This window comes from Haemaphysalis longicornis, unplaced genomic scaffold (genome assembly GCF_048455015.1).
Source record: "Haemaphysalis longicornis isolate Haplotype H1 unplaced genomic scaffold, Haemaphysalis longicornis Haplotype H1 scaffold_4, whole genome shotgun sequence".
Classification (NCBI taxonomy): Eukaryota; Metazoa; Arthropoda; class Arachnida; order Ixodida; family Ixodidae; genus Haemaphysalis; species Haemaphysalis longicornis.
The window spans coordinates 75,980,209-76,000,940 of NW_027526361.1; the positions used below are offsets into that span (position 1 = coordinate 75,980,209).

Genomic DNA, 20,732 nt, shown 5'->3' on the forward strand with positions numbered 1-20,732 from the left:
TCCGTTTGTGCCAAACCGATCTTCCGGCCGTCAGCTCCAAGCACCTGTCTTCTTTCTCATGTGGTTCTGCAGTAGCGCATTCCCCGTTGTGGATTGCCCGAGGGTCTTGCTGCTTGTCTTTGTTTTCTATGCTCAACTTTTCAGCCATATAATCATAACAGGTAACCACCTTTTTTCTGACGCAGTAAAACCTTAAGTTTTATGTTTAGATGAGCGGCGACCGAAAGTGAGACAGAAAATAAGAAACTGACAGGGTTAGCCTAGCTGGAGTTTCTCATTATTTGGATACAGGGATTATAAAAATTATGAGCAGAAATCGACGAGTACGTGCCCTCGCTTGAGCGCACAGATCTGAATGGCGGGGATTCGAGCGAAGGGGGGTGGGTGCGTGATTTGAAAGCAGCGGCACAAATCAAACGAAAATTTCTATAGCGATTCGAACTCGTTTATTGAACAATACGAGCTGGCAGAGAAGTTTGAGGCTACGGTAATGACGGAGGACATACGGCGTATTCTTGAAGATCCCTTAAACGAATTTTATTACCTTACTGAAAAGGGCCACCCAGGAGCGGACGTACTCTCAAAGTACTTTCATAAGGGAGAGGAAAGGGAACACAGAGCCGGTTATTTGTGTTTTTCGTCGGTGCGGCGGCGGCAGCGGCAGCGGCAGCGTCGTTCTTGTGCTTGTTCCTTTAGATTTTGCGGTTTTAAATGCAGAGCATTTCTTAGCCTCGCCCGTTCCTGCGTCGGACGGCGTCAACAGTTTCGCGTCCGCAGCAGGTGCGCCTCTCCTTCCCTCCTCTCTCTCAACAGCAGCTGGCACGCGCATGCGTCGTAGTCAGCCCGTTCGCTCCGTCGCGGTCTCGGCCTAACAGGTGCGTGATAGCAGCGCGGTGGGTCGTGGAAGGGCGCGCGCTGCTTGCGCATGCGCGCTCTCCCCCCCGTAGTGCTCTCCCTCTACTGCGCGCGCTGCAAATATAGCGGCTAGCGGTCGCTCATGTTTCAGTCACTGCGTTGCTCCTTCCTTCCTTGGTTGACGCTCGTGCCCACGTTTACTCGTGTCTGCTACTCCAGCATCACGGAAGAAGCGATGGAAGCAACACTGCCTTCAATCAGTACTGAGGCCCCAATGCTCTGCATTTACTCGTGTTCCCCTCGCGGGAAGGCGCGGGAATTTTTTTTTGGTAGCTGTTGTTCGCGGTTCTTGTCGTTGTTGTCGTATTCGTCATGGTCAATCTTGCTGTTTTTCTTGGGTGTTGTAGTGAATGTTGCCACTGTTTTGTTGTCGTTGTAGCTGTTAGTGTTGTAGTGTTTGGTCATGTGGTTGTTGATGTCCTCGTCGACGCTGTTGTCGTCGCTGTTGTTGTTGTCACCGTTGTCATCGTCACTATTGTTGAACGCCCTTTTCATTTAGAAACCAGAACCACGGGTATTCTGGAGTTCAGGCCTATAATCAACACCAGGAACACCAGGGCAATATATTTAGGGCGCCGACAATGGCGAGGGCAACGAGATAACAGCCGCATAGCCAAAGGTCTATGCACCCGGGAAAATTGGATCCTTTGAATCACTGATTCGCTCGGGCACTGCCCGACAAGTAACAATTTCTTTACATTTGCTCTGTACGACGAAGAGGCGACTGGATTTTTTAGAACGAAGAGAACGAAGTGAGGAGAAAATAAACTGCGTCGAATGCAGCTCCGTCAATTATATTGGGGAGAAAATGAACAAAACAGGAGGAAACGAAATTGCGTAGACGGTCCCAAGCGTATATAGCCGCGACCGCTTGACCTTAAGAGCTGTGAAGCCCGCGGGTTGATTTTTTTAGCCATTTCTTTTCTCCGCAGAGATTTTTTTTTGCTCTGTGATTGTCGCTTATTCCTTTTCTTTCTCGTCAAAACTGCTAGAGGGAGCTATTTGAGGAGTCCACTTGTGGCTGATAGAAGTTGGTTGAAAGGAGCGCGACGAACAGTAGGGTTGATAAAGCCAAGTGGGCCTGTTACTTTTCTTCTGCTTACTGTCGCTCCATTTTTTTCGAATGTGCCAAAGTTTTGTGCGAAGTAAAATAGAAATGAAAGTACCACAAGGCAGAAAGAGTTGGAGACGAAGGAGAGCATTTCGCAAGGAAGATTCGTGGGGAAAGAGTGCGCGTATTGGATTCTTCAAAGTATACGGCTTCGGAGATTAAGGTCAAAGGCGAGGGCCGGACTACCTCGGCTCCTGGGGCTCTTCTACACTAAAGAGCCTCTTCAGTGCGGAAAAGCCCAGAGTACATAGGTGTCGTGATCGGCCGTGGTTGATGTTCCCGGAGTATTAGCCCGTCAGCTGTCTGCTTTTGTAGCCTGGCAGCCACTCTCGTGTGCGGACTGGAGGAAGACGAGTTTATCCGGCGGATTTCAAAGGAGCATTTCTCCTTTGGCTGTTGAGCATTCTTATAGTTTAGTATCCGTGAACGCCATTGCGCATTAAAGGGTTCTCAAAAAGGGTCATTTTTTTCGAAGAATGCGCCCAAACGCAATTAAAAGGCCCGTTGCCTGCGCGGCCTAGGAAATAAAATGGCTTAGTTCGCTAATGACTTCTCTAAATTGCGTTTTCCCTAATGGATTTTATGAATGATGTTTCATTCGGGGCACGATCATATCAATGCTATTTAGGAAATCCGGAAGTAGCAGAAGTACGATTAATATAGTGATTAGTGCAGGAAAAACGGGCTTATGCCGACGCTCGTAAAGTCGCAGAAAAAGGACCAGCCACACTAGACGGAAAAGTGAATCGAGAGGAGAGAGCTCGCAAAATCTTTTGGGCCCTGGACATTTTGGTTTTATAAATAACCTCACAGCTATAACTGGTTAGGATATAAATATCGAGCGTTATATCAAAATTGAGCAATCATAGCACATTTAAGAAGCACGAGGGCATTGCTCTGCCAAGCGTTTTATTAATCTTTAATATACATGACATTTTAGTTTGGTCTTTATTACGACTATACCATCATTTCTGATAATTTTATAATGCGTATCGTTCGAGACTTCCTTGCTGGATTACACTTTCATAACAGTTCCTTGCTGGATAATGGTCTCTACGTCAAAACTTCACTTTGTAGCATGTATAACTACCTGGTTAACCACTCGACGTAATTGTTGAAAAGAGACCTATAGACAACACACATCTAGAATAATCTGATAGGTTGACATTTTAACAGAAATACACAGGTCGAACAGAAGCAAGGCTATTAATTATAAAGCCTCTTCAAACGAGCGTCACTAACACAAAACAAGGGGCCACGGGGGTGGTTCGGTTTCCTTATGGTCGTTCTCGTGCTCATAAGAAGTGTAACGGTTTTGTGTGCTGTTCCACCTGTTTCGTCAGTTGTGCTTAACTGGTGGTCTAGTCATTTTCATCTATGTCTATAGAAAGTTTGGATCTCTGCAAAAGTTCGGTCTACAGTAGACATGCTTTTTCATGCCGCCCGTAGTACGCCCCAGCAATTCAGTGGATGAGGCTTTCCCGCAATGTATATATTTGACACTAAATATAATTTAGGAAACTGAGAAAAGAAAAAAAAAGGCAATTACTGATTTAGGGTAGACGACGCGTCCTCTTATATTTGTTTTTAAAAAGGACCCCATCTTCGCTCCTTACAAGCAAGCATTTTCACGCTCATCTGATCACCTTTTCTCTTCATCATCTCATCGTCAACTCATCATAAACCTCAATCTAGTCCTTACTTTAGAAAACAGCGCGAAAAAAGTGGACAGAGGGAGGGCAAATAGACACGAGCGCTGACGAGCAATCTATTCACCGCGGCAGCATAAATGCTTAAAAATCAATGACGCTGGCAGAAGTCCAGAACAAAACGCCGGCTTCAAGTTGGATGCACAATGTGGGTGTATGAAGTTTCTCTCAACTCTTACTCAGAAAAAAGGAACAAAATGCGCCGTAGCCGTGTTGGGTGCCAACCTCAACTCAGTCAAGCTCAATTGCAGCCCCAAAATCGAAGCACTCTGTGTCAGCTCCGAAGTTTGCGAATGAAAGCGGACGATCAAACCGTTCCATACCCTAACCAAAATGAATGGATGCTCGTCACGTAGAGACATGCGGGCTTCCGTCGATTCTTGACGCGACCATGCTCATATAGAAAAACTCTATGCCATAGCTTTATACAGCGCATCGCCAAAACGATACCTGAAATTGCAAGTTATAGCGACCACAACGACTCGGCTATACCTAAACGTGTAGCGCAAGAAGGGGCATTCCTTCCACCGTAGACATCAGCTTAATGGCAAAGACAACGTTAATGTTATGATGACAGCCTCAAAGAAAAACCTCCCTTGGCGCCTCGTGGGCAAGGTGCCTTGAAATATCTTTTGATTGATTGTGGGGTTTGGCGCTCCGACGCTACACAGGGGATGGGCATGCCGAAGTGAAGGGCTCCAGATTAATTTTGACCACTTGGGGATCTTTAACGTGCGCCGAAATCTCGTACACACCGGTGTTTTTGCTTTTCGCCTCCACCAGAAAAGCGGCCACCGCGGACCGGAACCGAACCCAAGTATTTTGGTTGACATACGTTTTCTGTCTTACTTTCCTGCAAGTCACTGATAAAGCAGGGCGTGCGTTCTTGTTTTGTCTGTGTGAATCCACCTGGGTGAATGAATTTGGTATTATGACGTCCCTGCAGATACATTCTTTTTCTCAGGCGACCTTGCATGTACATTCTCTACCATTTTCTACTTTTTGCAGGTCCTGTAATTGGAGATGATGTATGTCACCATTACTTCTAAGTCATCAACCCTTCTGCCAACTGCTACAGGATCTTTTTTTTATTTTTACACGCTTATGTAAGTGTGGGCCGAAGGCAAGGCACTATATAAGCCATAAAACAAGGGGATGTCCCGCGGCGTTTTCTTGCCAAGCGGTGAGTCTATTTCTGTCTAACCGTTACCTAATCTTACTTCGCCGAACCGAACTGAACCGAGCCGAACCAAATCGAACCTGACCTGACCTGACCTGACCTGACCTGACCTGACCTGACCTGACCTGACCTGACTTGACCGGACCGGACCGGACCAGACCCAACCGAACCGAACCGAACTGAACCGAATCAAATAGGAGCTGACCATTCCGAGCCGAACCTGAAAAAACAAAACCATTCATGAAAATATTGGCAGTCCAGCGTAAAAAATACCAGTACCGTCAGACGACACTCTAGCCATGGCTGTTGCGCTGGGCTGGAAGGCTGTCCGATGGCACTGCAGATATTGCGCAATGCAAAACGAAGTCCCTGGTGTACACGCACACAGAGTATTGAATATAGTAACTTACAAAACTTCGGTCCACACAAACCTGCTTTTTGTCTAATATAAATGGTGGTGTCATTGCGATAGCCCATTTGCCCCTTTGTCTTCAAGCCGGAGGTTATATAATCGACGCAAAATGTGCAGAAGTAGCCTTAACGGCGCTTATCGGACATTATTGCATCCACTTAAATCCATTGAGTCAACTTTCCTGTGTGTTCAAAGCACAGAAACTGAAAGATCTGGAAGCTCTGAACACGTCGCGGTTGCGCAGTGGCGAAGGCGTTGTGCTGCTGATCCCAAGGTAGCGGGTTTGATTCCCTGCCGCGGCGGCCGCTTTTCTGGTCGAGGAGAAAAGCAAAGACGCCCGAGGTTTCGAGATTTCAGCGCATGTTAAAGATCCCCTGGTGGTCAAAATTAATCAGGAGCCCTCCGCTACGACGCGCCTCATAGCCGGTGTATAGTCGGCGCGTTAAGCCACATAACTAATCAATCAAGTCAGCGCTGACACTCTTGTATTATCTTCTTATGCTTGAGTCTCTCTGTGTTTGCACTGTCATGATGGCGTAAACCTAGAAATTGCGAACCGTAATCAGGCTGGCCGTTAACGCTAGCTCACAAGAAACGCAGTGGGTGCCGAGATCTGTGCGTACTGTGCGCGCATGGTCTACACACCCAAAACAAAAGAACCCGTCCGCACACATCAAAGTTATGCATGTGCAAGTGCGAAACAGTATAATCGAAAACGGCCACAGCTTGTCCCGGTGAGCGCAAAACGCTCAAGCAAAAACCGTAGCGGCAGCGCTGGCTAAATGGGCCGTGAAAGCAGCCTGTCGCTCGTGTTTATACACGCTGTCTTTCTGGAGGCCACCCGGGGAGACAACAAACATCCTCCGGATCACTTGCTTTATTGTTGAAAGTGTATTGACCCGTGTTTACGCCCCTTTTCTTTCTTTCATTTGTATTTTTGAGGTGTGATGCCTTCTCCATCTCGTTTGAGCAATGGTCCGAACTGCTTTGACGCGCCGCCTGAGCTCGCGACGAAGCTCCCGCCGATAACGAAAGGTCTGTATGCTCCGTCTCGCAGCCGTACCATCTTTAACCCTTTTCAACGTCTTCCCTCTTTCAGTTTAACGTCTGTTTCTGGCACTCCCTGCCTAAATTTGTAGAGTTTCCGGTTTCTAACTACCGCCTTACGAAAATAACAAAATCGGGTTTTTTATTTGCCAGTAGTATATGGACCAAGCCAGCTGCGCGACGCCACTGGTTCATCACATTAGCGCATGACACAAGCATGGGAGAGGGCAGTGTTTTATATTTTCTTGGTTTCGGCTTTTTTTCCGCTATCACGATGAATACGTTCCGTGTCAGCGCACTTTCCTTATCGTTAAAAGCAAGGGTAGTTTGTTGGCTCGCGTCGACATGCCTGGAAGGAAAAGAAAACAAGCGTTGTCATTTTTTATTACAGCTAAGTTCGCCAATAAGTCACTTTTATCGAACTTTCATCATCCTCTTCGAACGCCTCGGACAGGAAAGTCAAAGCCTTCTGCTTCCCCGCGACACCTCCATAGAGAAAGAGAAAAAGCACAAAAGGGCTACGTTCAATCTAGCTTTCTTGGGGTGAAGCCGCTTAGGAGCTGGGGCAGTAAGCGTCTTTTGTCGTCGTCGTAAGCGTCGTCTCAGGTAGTCACGGTACTAAAACACCGGGAAACTAGTTGATGCCTCGCGCTAGAACGTAACGCTTACTAAGAAACACCGGGACACTCGTTTACGCCTCGCGCTAGAGAGCTTCGTGCTTCAAAGACAGACTTTTACAGCAAAGCTGTATACCTCTACCCCCCCCCCCCCCCCCGAATGGTTTTTTCTCCGTGGGCAAAAGTGCCAAGGCGCCAAGAATACACTCATACTCTGCGTGCTTCTCTCCTCCCCAGGTTTTACGTTAGTGGAGATGGCCCGGAATTTTTATTTAAGCTCGCCAATCAAGCATGTGTCTTCGGAAATTCTACTATAAGAGCCTATCCCTGCCGCCGTTGCATTGATAGGGCTCTAAATTTACCGCAATCACTTGGGCGTATGTTGAAATGCCCGAGGTAAGAGGGTACTAACTCGCTTCTGCAGTAAAGCGGTTTTAAGAGACAGAGAGAGAATAGTCTTTAATGATACTGGTGAGGTTAGCCTGGCCAAGGCGCCTAGCTTGCTACACCAGATGTATGAAAAAATGAAATCAATGAACAGATGATGGTAATGACTGTGATGAAGATGACGCACTCATTAAGAGAGTCCTGTTTAAAGAGTCTGATCAAGTCCTGTGCTTCGCAGGAAAGACAATAGAGCTTTTGTCGCCGGAGATGCTCGTTTGGCGTTCGACCAAGGGTGTTCGAATTGAACGTTGTGGTGCAATCTTAGTGTGGCAACTCTTACCACTACGTCAGAAGGTAAATTGGCATGACAGAAGACAAATAGGATATGCATATTCCCAATTAAATCATGCAGAAAAATCGGCGTTCCACTGCGCGAATGATTTACTGCTCCTGTAAGCACAGATGTTTACCACTGCATTTGCGCACGACCTTGCCTTGTTTTCATTTTTTGCTACGTGTGACTTTTTATGCTCCCTTTTTATAAATTAAAGAAGATTTAACGTGTCATTGATGACATGCGATTACTTTTTTGTGGTAATCCCAAAAGCATCGCTTGACAGTCCTGCAGTAGTGCCGTCGCAGCCCGTTCGGCAGTGACTTTCGTCTTTTTAAGGAAATTCTGTGTAGCCTGTATGATTGTTAATTGCCTCAAAAGTTCCGAAATTTCTGGTTTTTGCAACGGAGAACTGTTTTCCGCAAAACGTTTTGTCTTGGAGGGCAGGACTTTTTTTGAGCGCATGTCAGCGAGATAAGTCGCCCTGCTACTACTCCGATACTAAGGGCTCCAAGTCGCTTTATTTTCAGCATATATACTGAAGTAAATGTTCATGTTGTGAAGAGACTAGGACTACGAAGGGGACAAACTTTCGAATACTGTTCCGTATTCGAAAGACCGGGAAGTTATTTCCTCGCACCAGATTTGTTCCACGGGACGTTTTTAGAGAAATGACGAATGGTCGCCCTTGAAGGGGTGGGTTGCGACTTAGCCACAAATATCTTCCTGTCTTCGGACGGTGAAGCTAACTATCATTGCCACTCTCAGCCTCCCTTAAGGTTGAACACTTACAGTGGTTGTCTTTTAAAAAGGGGCATAGTTCATTTTTCGTTCCATTTAAATGCTGCGACACTGTAACAAGAGGAACGCCGTAATGGCGCAGCGTCCTGCGCGCTCACTGCGCTAACCTCCAGCTGAAGTTGGTTACCGTAGGTTTTAACCGCTAGTCGTTTGCCGCAGGTATTTGCGCCTATAAGAATGTGATTTTTAACTTCTATATTAACAGATCGTAACTGCAAGTTCACAGTTCTGTTCTAATTGCCTGTTACGTGTGCAAGAGTCCGTCAACAGCGCATATTAGTATTATGGAGTGTCTATACAGCCAAGTACTGGAAAGTATGGACTGTGGGTCTCAGCTCCTTCCTCTTCTATTCCTTATTACACCCCTTGTTTGAGTGAAGTTTCTGCTACATTTGGCAAGAATGCTATTTAGATTAGGCGAAGTTTCAAGTGCAGTGAACGTGGACGGTTTAATTCAAGGTTCCTTTTTAATAATAACTCCCACATCAGATCTGATCCGGGTGTACAGTGAACATGATGCCGCCCCGGCTACCGGCACTTGCGTCTGGACGTGCCTTTTCAGAAGATACCTTCGGCTCAGAGGTATTGTCACCTCCTTTTTCTCTTCTCCTTTTATTATGTCGAGCTAAACGCGGCTTTCCGGAAACACCACTTCCTTGCATATTTTTTTTTTGTTAGGTCGAAAGAAGTGAGCCACTCAGCCCCTAAATGTTTTTCTTGCTTCCTCAGACACCGCTTCCGGGGCTTTTCTGTCAAGCAAGTCGGCGGGTAATCTCCCCCACCGCCTCCTCATCTCAACTTCCCGGATTCCCTACAACGTCCTCAAACAAGACGCGGCTCCCATAAAGAAGTGAAAGAGGAAATTCTTCCATGGCTGGACACGTCTCCGCTCATCAGAGACGCCCATAAAAGCCTCCCCACTCACTCGCCGATGTACCGAGTTCACTGTGTGAACAGCGAACCAGCCAGTCTTGCCAAGGCGTTCGCTGTGCATACACGCACACACGAGAGTCACTGAACGGTTGCTCTTGTTCCGCTGCCCTTTAAGTAGAGTGCTAGAGCGTGACCAACCGAGGAGTAGTGACGGCAAAAAGGTACAAAAATTGCCCAGGTACGGAGAGCTCGAGGTTGATAAAAGACGAGGAAAGGGCGCCAAGTTTACGTAACCGCGTCGAGAGTGCAGCTCGTGAAGAAAAAAGAAGGAAGAGTCCTAGACTAAGTGATTGAGACGTCCCACGTTCATCGGGATGCACCGGAAATGAGTACATGTGCGCGGAGTGACGGGAAACACACGAATTTCTCCGCGATGCATAACAACGCGTGTGGGCGCACATCGCGCGAGACCGATGAAATGCCAGCAAAAAGTGCGCTAATGTTCTCAACTCCGTTGGCGTTTAGATATGGATGAGTTATAGCCCATGCCTAAATCAGTCTCATCAGGAGAACTCCTCAAGGTAGGAGAGGTAAGGCCCGAGACAATGCAGGCGTTCTCAAATGTAGCTTTAAGCGCCCTTGGTACGCTTATACGCTTAAGCTAGTAAACTTAAGCTCGGTAAGCTGGTGCAAAATCATCTTCACCGACATTACCATCTCCTTATTTGACATGAGAGACTGGTCAGGAAGCGAACCTTTTGACATTAGAATTGCGTCGAAACACAGGGAGTCAGTAGCGAAAAACATCATTGACACTGCCGTCGTTGTCTTTGTCGACGCAGGTGGCTGGATGACGATACTATATGGGAACCGTCATAGTTGTTACATTTGTATTTTGAAACTTAAGCTGTTCAAGCTTTCAGCTCCGTAGACTATGGTTACCCGGAAAACATACCAACAAAAAAATATCAAACGCACGTGAGCGTACGCCTCGTGACGAGCCCCCGGCGTCGTGTAGGCTTGCACGTGGGCTTGCGCCACGTAAGGGTCTTGTAAGGAATACCAAAACTACTCAGCGCACGTGAGCGTACGCCTCATGAGCGCTCGGCGTCGGCAACCTCGACCTCCGAGAAACCTCCGCCCAGTATTCGTGGAGTGATATCTCAAGCGCTGTTCTCGCCAGTTTACGTGCATTTGAGCCTTAAGTGCAGAACACCGATAGTGAGTTTGCGCTGAAGACGCCGAGTTCGTGAATCCGCTTGCTGCTTGTTTCTACCGAGTACTAAAGCGGTACGCTTTGGGAGAGATGGGAAAGGCTGCGGACATAACGATCCGGGCCTGCCAGTCGTGGGGCCCTTTCAGCGGCAAGTTAGGATATGCATCTGAAGTGCACCATTCGGGTCTTCGATGAATGGAGGTGGGCAGCCGGTTCTGCTGTTTTTCCAGCCTTGCCCCACTAGTACAAGCTGCGACTATTTTTATCAACTTTCAGACAGTCGGGGACCGATGCAATCGCCGCCATTTCTGCCATTATCTCAGTCAACGCTGCCTGGTTAAGATTGCCGGCAGAGGCACCAGAAAATAACGAAATACCTACGTTCTTGTCACCCTACCCTGCTCTTCCCCGCTCGCTAGCCCTTCCGCGTGGTCCCGTTCTTTGCCGACCCGGTGTTTTCTCGCTAGACAGAGCCAGAGCTAGAAGACAGCACAGATTTTTTTCTTAGCCTTCGCAAAGGTAGTTACGAACCGCCAGAGCATACTCCGAGTATGCAACATCGTAGAAGAGGGGCCTACGATGTTTAGTCACGAGGGGGCGTCACTACTGCTTTCACGATAAAGCGGTTGACCTGACAGACAATGTTACAGAGGCGCCATTATGTATTTCAACCGAAACAATGACGACGCAGGTAAACAAAAACCATTGTGATATCTCCGCCTTCTTCATGCGCGGCATTTGCGGTGGCGGCGCAAGACGCAATCTTTGTGCTGCTCTAGACATGTACCTTCGGAGCGAGATTTCAATGCAAGTTGAATGGAACCACAGGTGCCCTGAAATTGCCCCAAATCTTGTGATATCCCCTTCAACTATTAAACCTCCCGCTATATATATTTTTTGTCGCGACTTCAACGTTACCAAATGCGCGCAGCAGCATTCTTTAATATAGGCCAAGGCGCCACCTTAGACTTGTCGTTTTCCCTCGGATACGCGCGTATACGTTGAAAATAAGCCCTTTCCGTTTGACTAGGTCCCAATAATCATTATATGAAGGCAGATTATATCTGCGGTAGCTTGTGGACCCGCCACAAAATTCTAACTGTTTTGTATTTTTCACATTAAGGACTTTACGGTGCACTGACATTATTTGTACTATCCTTCAATATTTGTTTAGCAAAAAATGATTTTTATGGCCTATGTAATGCATTTAGAAGAATGCTTTGCTTGATGTGAGAAGGTATATTCATTGGCTAAGCGTGACCCTGACGTTAAAATTATCTAATTATCTGGGAAGCTCTGTATTTATTACGCATACCAACAAAACTAATAAATAACTAAGCGGACAAATAACGTTTTCTGTTTTGAAAATAATTCAACTTTTATTATCTGACCACCTGACTGACTTTTTACCATAACGTAGACTTCGACAGATGGCCGCACCCGTGCCTAGGCGTCTTTTTCGCCTTCTTCTGCCCTAATTGCTATCGTGCTCTAAAACACAAAAAAATAAAAAAGAGAGAACAAAAAAACGGGGAAACTCTTCGACGCTTACCTGGGCGCTGATAAAGGCTAATTGACGGAACTTTGTTTTCCTACTTTCAAGCAATGGTGTTTTCTCAAGCACTTAGAATGTTAAAAAATAATTTACTTCTCTCTACCAGTTTTTGTACGGACATTGATCACGTAACCCGCGTCGGAGCGCGAGACATTCAATTTCTAGCACAACTGCTCCAAGGTCCACGGCGAAGTCGATTCAGTCAAAAACAGAGAAAGAACCCTGCCCGTGATGCAGGCCTCGGGAAGTATGAATTATAGCTGGCAAGGAACCTTGACAAAATATGATTTCCACGCTCTTCCTGGGGGCAAATGACAGAATAAAACAAACATAAGATAAAAATATTCAACTCGAGTCATTGGTCTTACGTTGTCTAGCACTTCATCGACAATGAGGTTTATGAGTTTTTGTAGTTCTTAATGTGAAATTTCGGGCGTTTTCCTTGCCGTATACTGACGAGGGGAAAGTGTATTCGAGCGTACAGGGTATTCACAAGTCGTTGCACCAAGCGCGGCTACTAAAGAAGCATACAACGCGAAGAAAAAGATTAAAGCTGATGATGTGGAAAAACAAAAGCCCAATAGAAAATGAGGCGTTCGCGTTGAACATACCAAGAAAAATGAAAAGACGCACGCTTAAAAAGATGTTTCGCTCCGGGGTAACGAAATCCTCGAGAATTAAAAGCATTAGTTCAGACGAATCCCCTAGCGATCCACACGCCGGGAAGCACCAAGAAACACGCAGAAAAAAATGGTAGAGCCCAAGTAAAAAAGAAACTTTGGCCTTACGAGATTAAGGATGGAACTAAAGGGAAAAAAAGGAGAGAAAAGAATGCTTAGGCGCCTCAAAAAGGAGCAAAAAGAAGAGGGCGCAAACAACAGTGGCGCATGGCGTTGAGCGCTCACTCGCCTTTTTTCGTGCCATGCAAATTATTGCTAATTTGAGAACTCAACGCAGACCTCCGGTCCAGAGTATTTCGCAAGCGGCTCTCTGTCTTTGTTGCTGGCGTCCCCCTTCCGCACACAATAGGTAATTTTTTTTTGCTCTACGCGTCGGAGAGGAATCTTCAGCGACGAGTAGTCACTGCAATGGCAGCTGCATTATGTCTAATCTTCCCGAAGTGTTGCACCAGTGAGGAGGCTTATAGTTCCCAATCCCGCCACCGGGAACCAGCCTACTCGCGTACCAAGCTAATTAGTCCCTAAATCCAGCTGCACCCGAAACCTTCTCGTTCTCTTCCTAAAAGGATTAATTGCGAAAACACAATAACCCGGGCTAGGAAGTTACAGGTTATTTTCGAAGCAGTAGAACTACTTCCAATGCGCAATTGGACGACCCGTGGTCCGAGTAGGGAGAATGGACTTTTAGAGAAGGGGTTTGAGGATAAATGTAGGTAAGATAGCATCTGATGCGCCCATAATCGTTCCTTGGAACTGTGAATAGTTTTTTTCTTGAGATTGGTTTAGTTTGAGAATTAGTGCTGTATAGAACCAGCATCCACAGTACTCTCTTATGGCGCATTTAGGTAAAGATTGGGCTACATTATGAAATGTGTCCGCATCCAGTTTATGGGGGTATAAGGGGGCGTATCAATCCTAATTGGAAGGGGGGGGAGGCATTTTAGGTAAAAGCAAAGGAAGAACAAGTTTTCGCGAGGATGTGGACCGCGGTAGTCGATTGGGACAACTAAGAGGGGCGTTATGCACGAAACATCTACGGCGGGCTTCCGTATTGTAGGCCGCATCGGCAAATACAGTATTGATAAATATTTCTCAGGATCGAGGAAGCGAAAATGGGATCTGCGAAGTGTCCTCGGCGGTCACTGCCTCAAGGTGATTTTTTTTGTTGTTTCTCATAATTCACACTTTTGCGGCCCATGTGGAGCTGTAATAAAGCTGCCCTTCGAAAGTTGCACTGGCGTTCCCCGCTTTCTTATTATACTGGAAGCAATGGAAGAATTTATCGTAAGCAAATGGCCTCACCTTGAGCGAAAAAAAACGAAGAAGCTAGGAGAAAAAACGGAGCCCCATAACAATAACTACGCTGTTTGGAACGCGATAGCACTAGTGACAATATACTGAATAAACATGGAGCAGTTTAACCTTGCAGCAGTAAACCATTATTTATAGGTGTCGTCAGGCATTCGCCTTGAAAAGGCGCTCGCCTACTTAAAGGCCGACTGCACTAAAAAGTTTGATCTCTTTAAAACACTATTTTCATATAGTCTGGTGAAAAGTACAGCAAGATGAAAAATAGAACAGCTGAAATACGCGCGTGGCCGCTGGAATGGGTCAGCAAAAATTGACGATTTTAAAGCCGAAATCGAGAAGAGCAAGGACATTAAAATGGCGTTGTAGCTGGCTAGCGAGCGGCCGGGCGGTCAGAACCTCGTGAGAAAGCCTGCGCGCAAGCTCTACGCGCGCACATGACGCACCTGTGATGCTCCAGCCAACGGGGGCTTCTTCCTCTGGCCAGCCAAGCAGCTGGAAAAGCTCGACCGCTTCTCGAGCTGCTTGGCTGGCCAGAGGAAGAAGCCCCCGTCGGCTGGAGCATCATAGGTGCGTCATGGCTATTTACGCAATACGCCCGCAGGTGCGGCGAATTCTCGCCGGGTGTGATATCCGAGACGGATCTCCTGAACGAAACGGATGCGGATCTTCTTGCCGGCTTGAAGGATCAGGGCGTCACTGCCGTGAGACGCATCAATATCCGCAGAGACGACTAGGAGATTCCCACCAAGCACATTATCTTGACTTTTGACCGCGCAGTTCTTCCACAACACATAAATGCACGTTTTATCCGTTGCTCCATCCGTCCCTACATCCCGAACCCGCGGCGCTGTTTTAAGTGCTAGCGGTTCGGGCACGGTACAAACTCTTGCCGTGGCCGAACGACGTGTGCAAAATGCGCGCCGCATGACCATCCGAGCGACAACTGTCCATCCGACACCCTCTCTTGTGTGAACTGCGGGGGGGCGCATGCAGCCTATTCCCGCAAGTGCAAAAAATTTCAAATTGAAAAAAGATAATCAACATCAAGGTAACTGAGAACATCACCTTCCCAGAGGCGCGGAAGAGGTTCACCTCTTTCCCCCTGGGGAGGTACGCCGACGCAGCTCGCCGGGGGGCGGAGCGGCGTCTCGTTTCCACAGGGACCCAGTTCAGCGAGTCTGACCTGATCCATCCCGCCCTCCCAAACCCCCCCCCCCCCCCCTGGGTTGCCTCAGGCAGCCCAACCCGCCACCACGTCGCTTGCTGATGCAGCAGCGGTTGTGGTGCCAACCTCTTCCGTTGGGACCGCTGCCGCTCCCGCCGCTGCCTTCCCGTCCTCAAGTGCGTTGGAGGGTGTAGAGGGGATGGACATCGGGGGCCCCGCATCGGCTCCCACCGTACCGCACCGCCCGTGACACTTCTGGCGTCCTCGACGCCCGCGGCGGTGGCGGCTCAAACGAAGGGCTCCCGAAGGGAGACCAAGTCCGGGGGCCCCGGTTCGACGGGCACCCCCCGGACATCTGATGACGAAATGGACGTCGCGCCGTTCCTGTCTGCAACGCAGCGCAAGGAGCGGCCTCCGAAGGCCAAGCCAGTAGAAAGGCCTAAAAAGCCTAATCCAAAAGTAACAGCCCCGAAAGACGACACATAAACACACACGAACACGCACACTCTAGTCATTCTTAAATTTAAATAATGGGAACAGCAAACATCATCCAATGGAAGTGCAGAGGCCTCCTTAAAAATCTTGATGATCTGTATGAGATTCTGCATGCCAGTCAGCCAAGTATCATGTGTCTCCACGAAACCCACCTCAATTCGAAACAAACAAATTTCTTAAATAGGTACATGGTATACAGAAAGGACAGGGTTGGCTGCACCCACTCTTCAGGAGGTGTGGCCATTATCGCCCGGAAATCATTAGCATGCCACACTCTCTCTTTAAGCACTGTCCTCGAGGCTGTAGCGATCCGTACAATAATATTTAATAGGTGGATAACGGTATGCTCAATTTACATCTCTCATGATTTTGCACTTCTGAGCTCTGATTTCGAGGCACTGGTTGACCAGCTGCCCGAACCATACATACTAACAGGCGACCTTAATGCGCACAACTCTCTTTGGGGCTCCTCCAGAACGGATGCCCGAGGTCGCCTGATAGAGAAGTTTCTTACATCCTCCGGAGCATGCCTTTTTAACAAAAAACAGCCTACATACCATAACTTAGGACACAATACATACTCGCATCTTGACTTGGCTATTGGTTCCGCAGTTATCTTTCCACGTTTTGAGTGGGGTGTGGGCACAGACCCATTAGGTAGTGACCATTTCCCCACTTCATTAACGTATATAGGTATAGGCCCGAGCAGTCCATCTTCCCATAAAAGGTTTAATGAATCAAAAGCAAACTGGAGCACATTCACACAAACATCTCAACTACACCACACATCCATAAAACACCTACAGGTGGAGGAAGCCGCCCAACTCATCACGGCGCACATCCTCGACGCCGCCGAAAAGTCCATTCCCCAGGCCTCCAGTGGGTCCCGCACCCCAAGGAGACCCTGGTGGAACGAGGACTGTAGGCGGGCGCGAGAGGCCCAGAACAAGGCGTGGGGTGTCCTTCGCCGGTACCCCACGTCAGATAACCTCATTTCTTTTAAACGGGCACAGGCTTTTGGGAAGCGAGTGCGTCGTGAGGCGAAAAGAGAGAGTTTGCGCACCTTCCTCACTTCCATCAACTCATACACTGACAAAAACAAAGTCTGGACACGAATACGAAAACTAAAAAGACAACACACACAAAGCCTCCCCCTCGTTAGTAAAACAGGGGACACACTGGAAGACCAGGCTAACACACTTGCACAACACTTTGAACACGTGTCCAGTTCAGCACACTACACAAACACTTTCATGAAACACAAAACATCTGTAGAAAAGAAGTCCCTGCGTGATAACAAGTCGCACAGTTCGTACAATTCTCCTTTTTCGATTCATGAGCTGAAGGTTGCTCTGAGCACATGTAAGCCTTCAGCTCCAGCTGCAGACAAAATCACATACACCATGATACAACCCCTACACCCAGACACTCTTGAAACACTCCTACATCTATACAACAAAATATGGCTTTCGGGGCATATTCCTCGCTCTTGGAGGGAGGCCATAGTAGTGGCTTTCCTGAAGGAAGGAAAGGACCCTTCCTCTCGCGGTAGCTATCGGCCCATCGCCCTCACAAGCTGCCTGTGCAAGCTCCTCGAGAAGATGATAAACAGGAGACTCGTGTACTTTCATGAGTACAATGGTCTTCTCTAGAGCTGCCAGGCAGGCTTCAGGGTGGGGCGGTCCACCAACGACCAACTCGTCGCGCTCGAGTCCTATATAAAGGATGCTTTCCTCGACAAACAATATTGTATGACGGTATTATTTGATCTGGAAAAAGCGTACGATACCGCGTGGTGGTATGGCATCCTAAGCGACCTCAAGTCCTTCGGCATGTCAGGTAACAGGATGAACACACTTGCCAGCTACTTGTCTCAAAGAACCTTTCGTGTGCGAGTTGGAACTGCACTCTCTAGGGTTCATGTGCAGGAAAATGGAGTACCGCAAGGTGGAGTTTTAAGTTGCAACCTTTTTATTGTGAAAATGAATTCCCTTAGGAAGGCGCTGCCACCGTCGATTTCCTGTTTAATCTATGTAGGCGACATTCAACTCTCCTTTAAATCCTGTAGCTTGTCTGTCTGTGAGCGCCAGGTCCAGCTTGGTGTTAACAAGCTAGCTGGCCTGGCAGATAGCAATGGTTTTAAATTTAATCCCGGGAAGTGCACTTGTATTTTGTTTTCCAAGAGGCGTGGCATCCGGTCGGATCCAGACATTCAACTCAATGGTGTCTCAATTCCTGTCAAAAAGGAACACATGTTTTAGGTATAAACTTCGACGAAAAGCTCACATTTATCCCACACATAAAACAACTAAAACATCAATGCTTAAAGACAACGACTATCCTGAAGGTTCTCTCGCACATTTCTTTTGACGCTGACAAACAACTTCTTTTACGTGTTTTTACCAGCTTGATAGGTTCACGATTGGACTATGGTAGCGTTGTTTATGGGTCAGCAAGTAAAACGTTCCTCAATATGCTGGACCCAGTGCTCCATCTCGGGCTCCGCCTGGCGTGTGGCGCCTTCCGCACTAGCCCGGTCGGAAGCTTCTATGTGGAGTGCAACAAATGGAACCTACAGCGTCAGCGAGCATACACAGATCTCCTTTATGCCTTTAAAATTTCATCCATGCCACACCATCCTTTTAAATCAGTTTTTCATGATACGTCCATGACTGAACTCCTTTTAAATTGACCATCGTTCTCTGCGCCCTTCTCTTACAGAGTTAGAGAGGAAGCGTCAGAGCTTGCTGTCTCCTTTTTAGATACAATCCAAAGTTCTCTAACGGATTTCATAGCACCATGGCATCTCCGCCCTGTATCATGCGACACATCTTTCACACATGTACATAAAAACCGAGCTCCCACGTGTGCAATTCTGCAGCATTTCTTGAATTTGCAGCAGAAGTATGAGTGTTCTGAATTTTATACGGACGCCTCTAGAACTGCCACCTCTGGGTCCTGCGCGGCGCATGGGCCCGGCCTTAATGTCACTAGAACTCTGAATAGTCATACTAGTATCTTTAAGGCAGAGGCTTACGGTGTACTTCTTGTTGTCAGTCATATACTTCAAAGCCACATCCCACAATCCATTATCTATACAGATTCCCTCAGTGTTGTGCGGGCACTGTCGTCAACAATGCCTTCGAAAAAACACGTTGTCAATCTGATCGTCAAGGGTATTATGTCTGTGTATGTACGCAAATTTGAACTGGTTCTTTTCTGGGTCTTTGGCCACTGTGGTATAGTCGGGAACGAAGCACCGGACCGAATGGCTGCTGCTGCTACACTCTTGAATACAGTAGACATAATCACATTACCCTACACCGACGTGAAACCACACATCAGACAACAACTTCGCAAAACATGGCAAACATACTGGAGTGAACTAACACACAACATGTTACACGAATAAAACCTCACTTGGCACCATACCCCACCGACACTCATTAGATACTCTGAAGTCGCCTTGGCCAGATTACGGATAGGGCACACACATGCAACGCACTCGCACCTTCTCACTGCATCTCCAAGACCTCTGTGCAGCAGGTGCGGAGAGGCCCTATCCGTGATCCACATCCTCATACAATGTAAGGCATTCGACATTACACGACGCAAACACTTCCCACAACTACACACACGACATATTCCACCACACCAGTCATACTTCTTAGGAGGCGATGCCATGTTTTCTGTTCAGCGCACCTTTAAGTTCCTATCAGAAGTTTACTTCTTACAACTCATCTCATACCACCCATAGTTTTACCCCTGGTCCTATACACCAACCACCTCATTTATCCTTTAACCACTCATGTTCTTCACCCTGGCCCTTTACACCAGGCGTGCTCATAGTTTTTAACTGATTTTATTTCGTGTTCCCTCCTCATCAAATAACTTTTTGTTTGGCGCTCTTTGCCCATGTCGGCCTAGCGCCAATAAACTCAAACCATCATCATCATCAGTCTACGGTGGAGCTTTTTTAAGCGCTTCTGACTGATTAACGAGGCGTTTTACAAGGCTATCACTAGTGTCCTAGCTAATTTGGTGGTACTTACTACAGATTAAAAACAAATCTGGTCGAGGTGAGATTTGAGTGCATTTGGCCTTTAAAGACTCCGGAGAATTTTTCGTGCTGCAATTTTGCCTGAATTGGGAATACCACATGTCCTAATTAGGCGCTCTTTAAAGGGGCGCAATTGCGTTGAGGGGAAGCTCAAAAGCGTGAAAAACTTCGGCGTGGTCGAAACCACTAGAAAGCAGGCACGCGAATACAATGTACCATTCACACCTGCCGCGGCACCTTATCGAAGCGGAACACGCGAAAACGGTCAACAGAGAAATCTCACTGCACTGCTTACCATATTTTCTCCGCCCTACGGTTTCTGGCGTAGACTAGAAAAACTTATCCGACACCTTGGACAAAAAGTGCAAAGTCGCATAACCATTACAGAGCAACAGCAAGCTAATGACGATGTGAGAAAAAATATTCATAAGAAACAAATGGTCCCCGGGCCCAGCAACCCGCCTAGCACAATAGCGTCCGAGAATGATTTGAAACCATGCAAAAGCGGGCAGCTCTAAACGCTCCACTGTAAAACCAACAGTGATTTGGCAGTTGATTTGCCGATAGTATATAAACAAACGGAATTCCGTATCTCATTTTTCATCACTACATACGCCGACAGCAATCGCTGTCCAAGAAGCACGCACAGAAAATGTAACTTGCGCTGATTAGATACAACACGTAATCTGCAGATGCACATTTGAAGACGGCAGCTCTAGTCCGTTCAAGTCAAACAGCGCAGGCGCACACCCGCCCTACTACCATGGACTACATGTGCACATTTATTTTGCTAATTCCGAACAAGAAATGGAAAACAGCCTTTTTGTTCTCAATATTGACAACAAGTTATCATAAGCAGCCGGA

General features: G+C 47.3%; 1 protein-coding gene across 1 annotated transcript; it reads left to right on the forward strand.

Moving 5' to 3' along the window:
* Positions 1 to 6,245: 6,245 nt before the first annotated feature.
* LOC144180409 (uncharacterized) lies at positions 6,246 to 9,426 on the forward strand. Its single transcript, XM_077708758.1, has 3 exons — positions 6,246 to 6,362; positions 9,003 to 9,095; positions 9,243 to 9,426. Exons 1-3 carry the CDS (start codon positions 6,275 to 6,277, stop codon positions 9,365 to 9,367), a joined length of 306 nt encoding a protein of 101 aa, XP_077564884.1. The 5' UTR covers positions 6,246 to 6,274; the 3' UTR covers positions 9,368 to 9,426.
* The last annotated feature ends 11,306 nt before the right edge of the window (positions 9,427 to 20,732 follow it).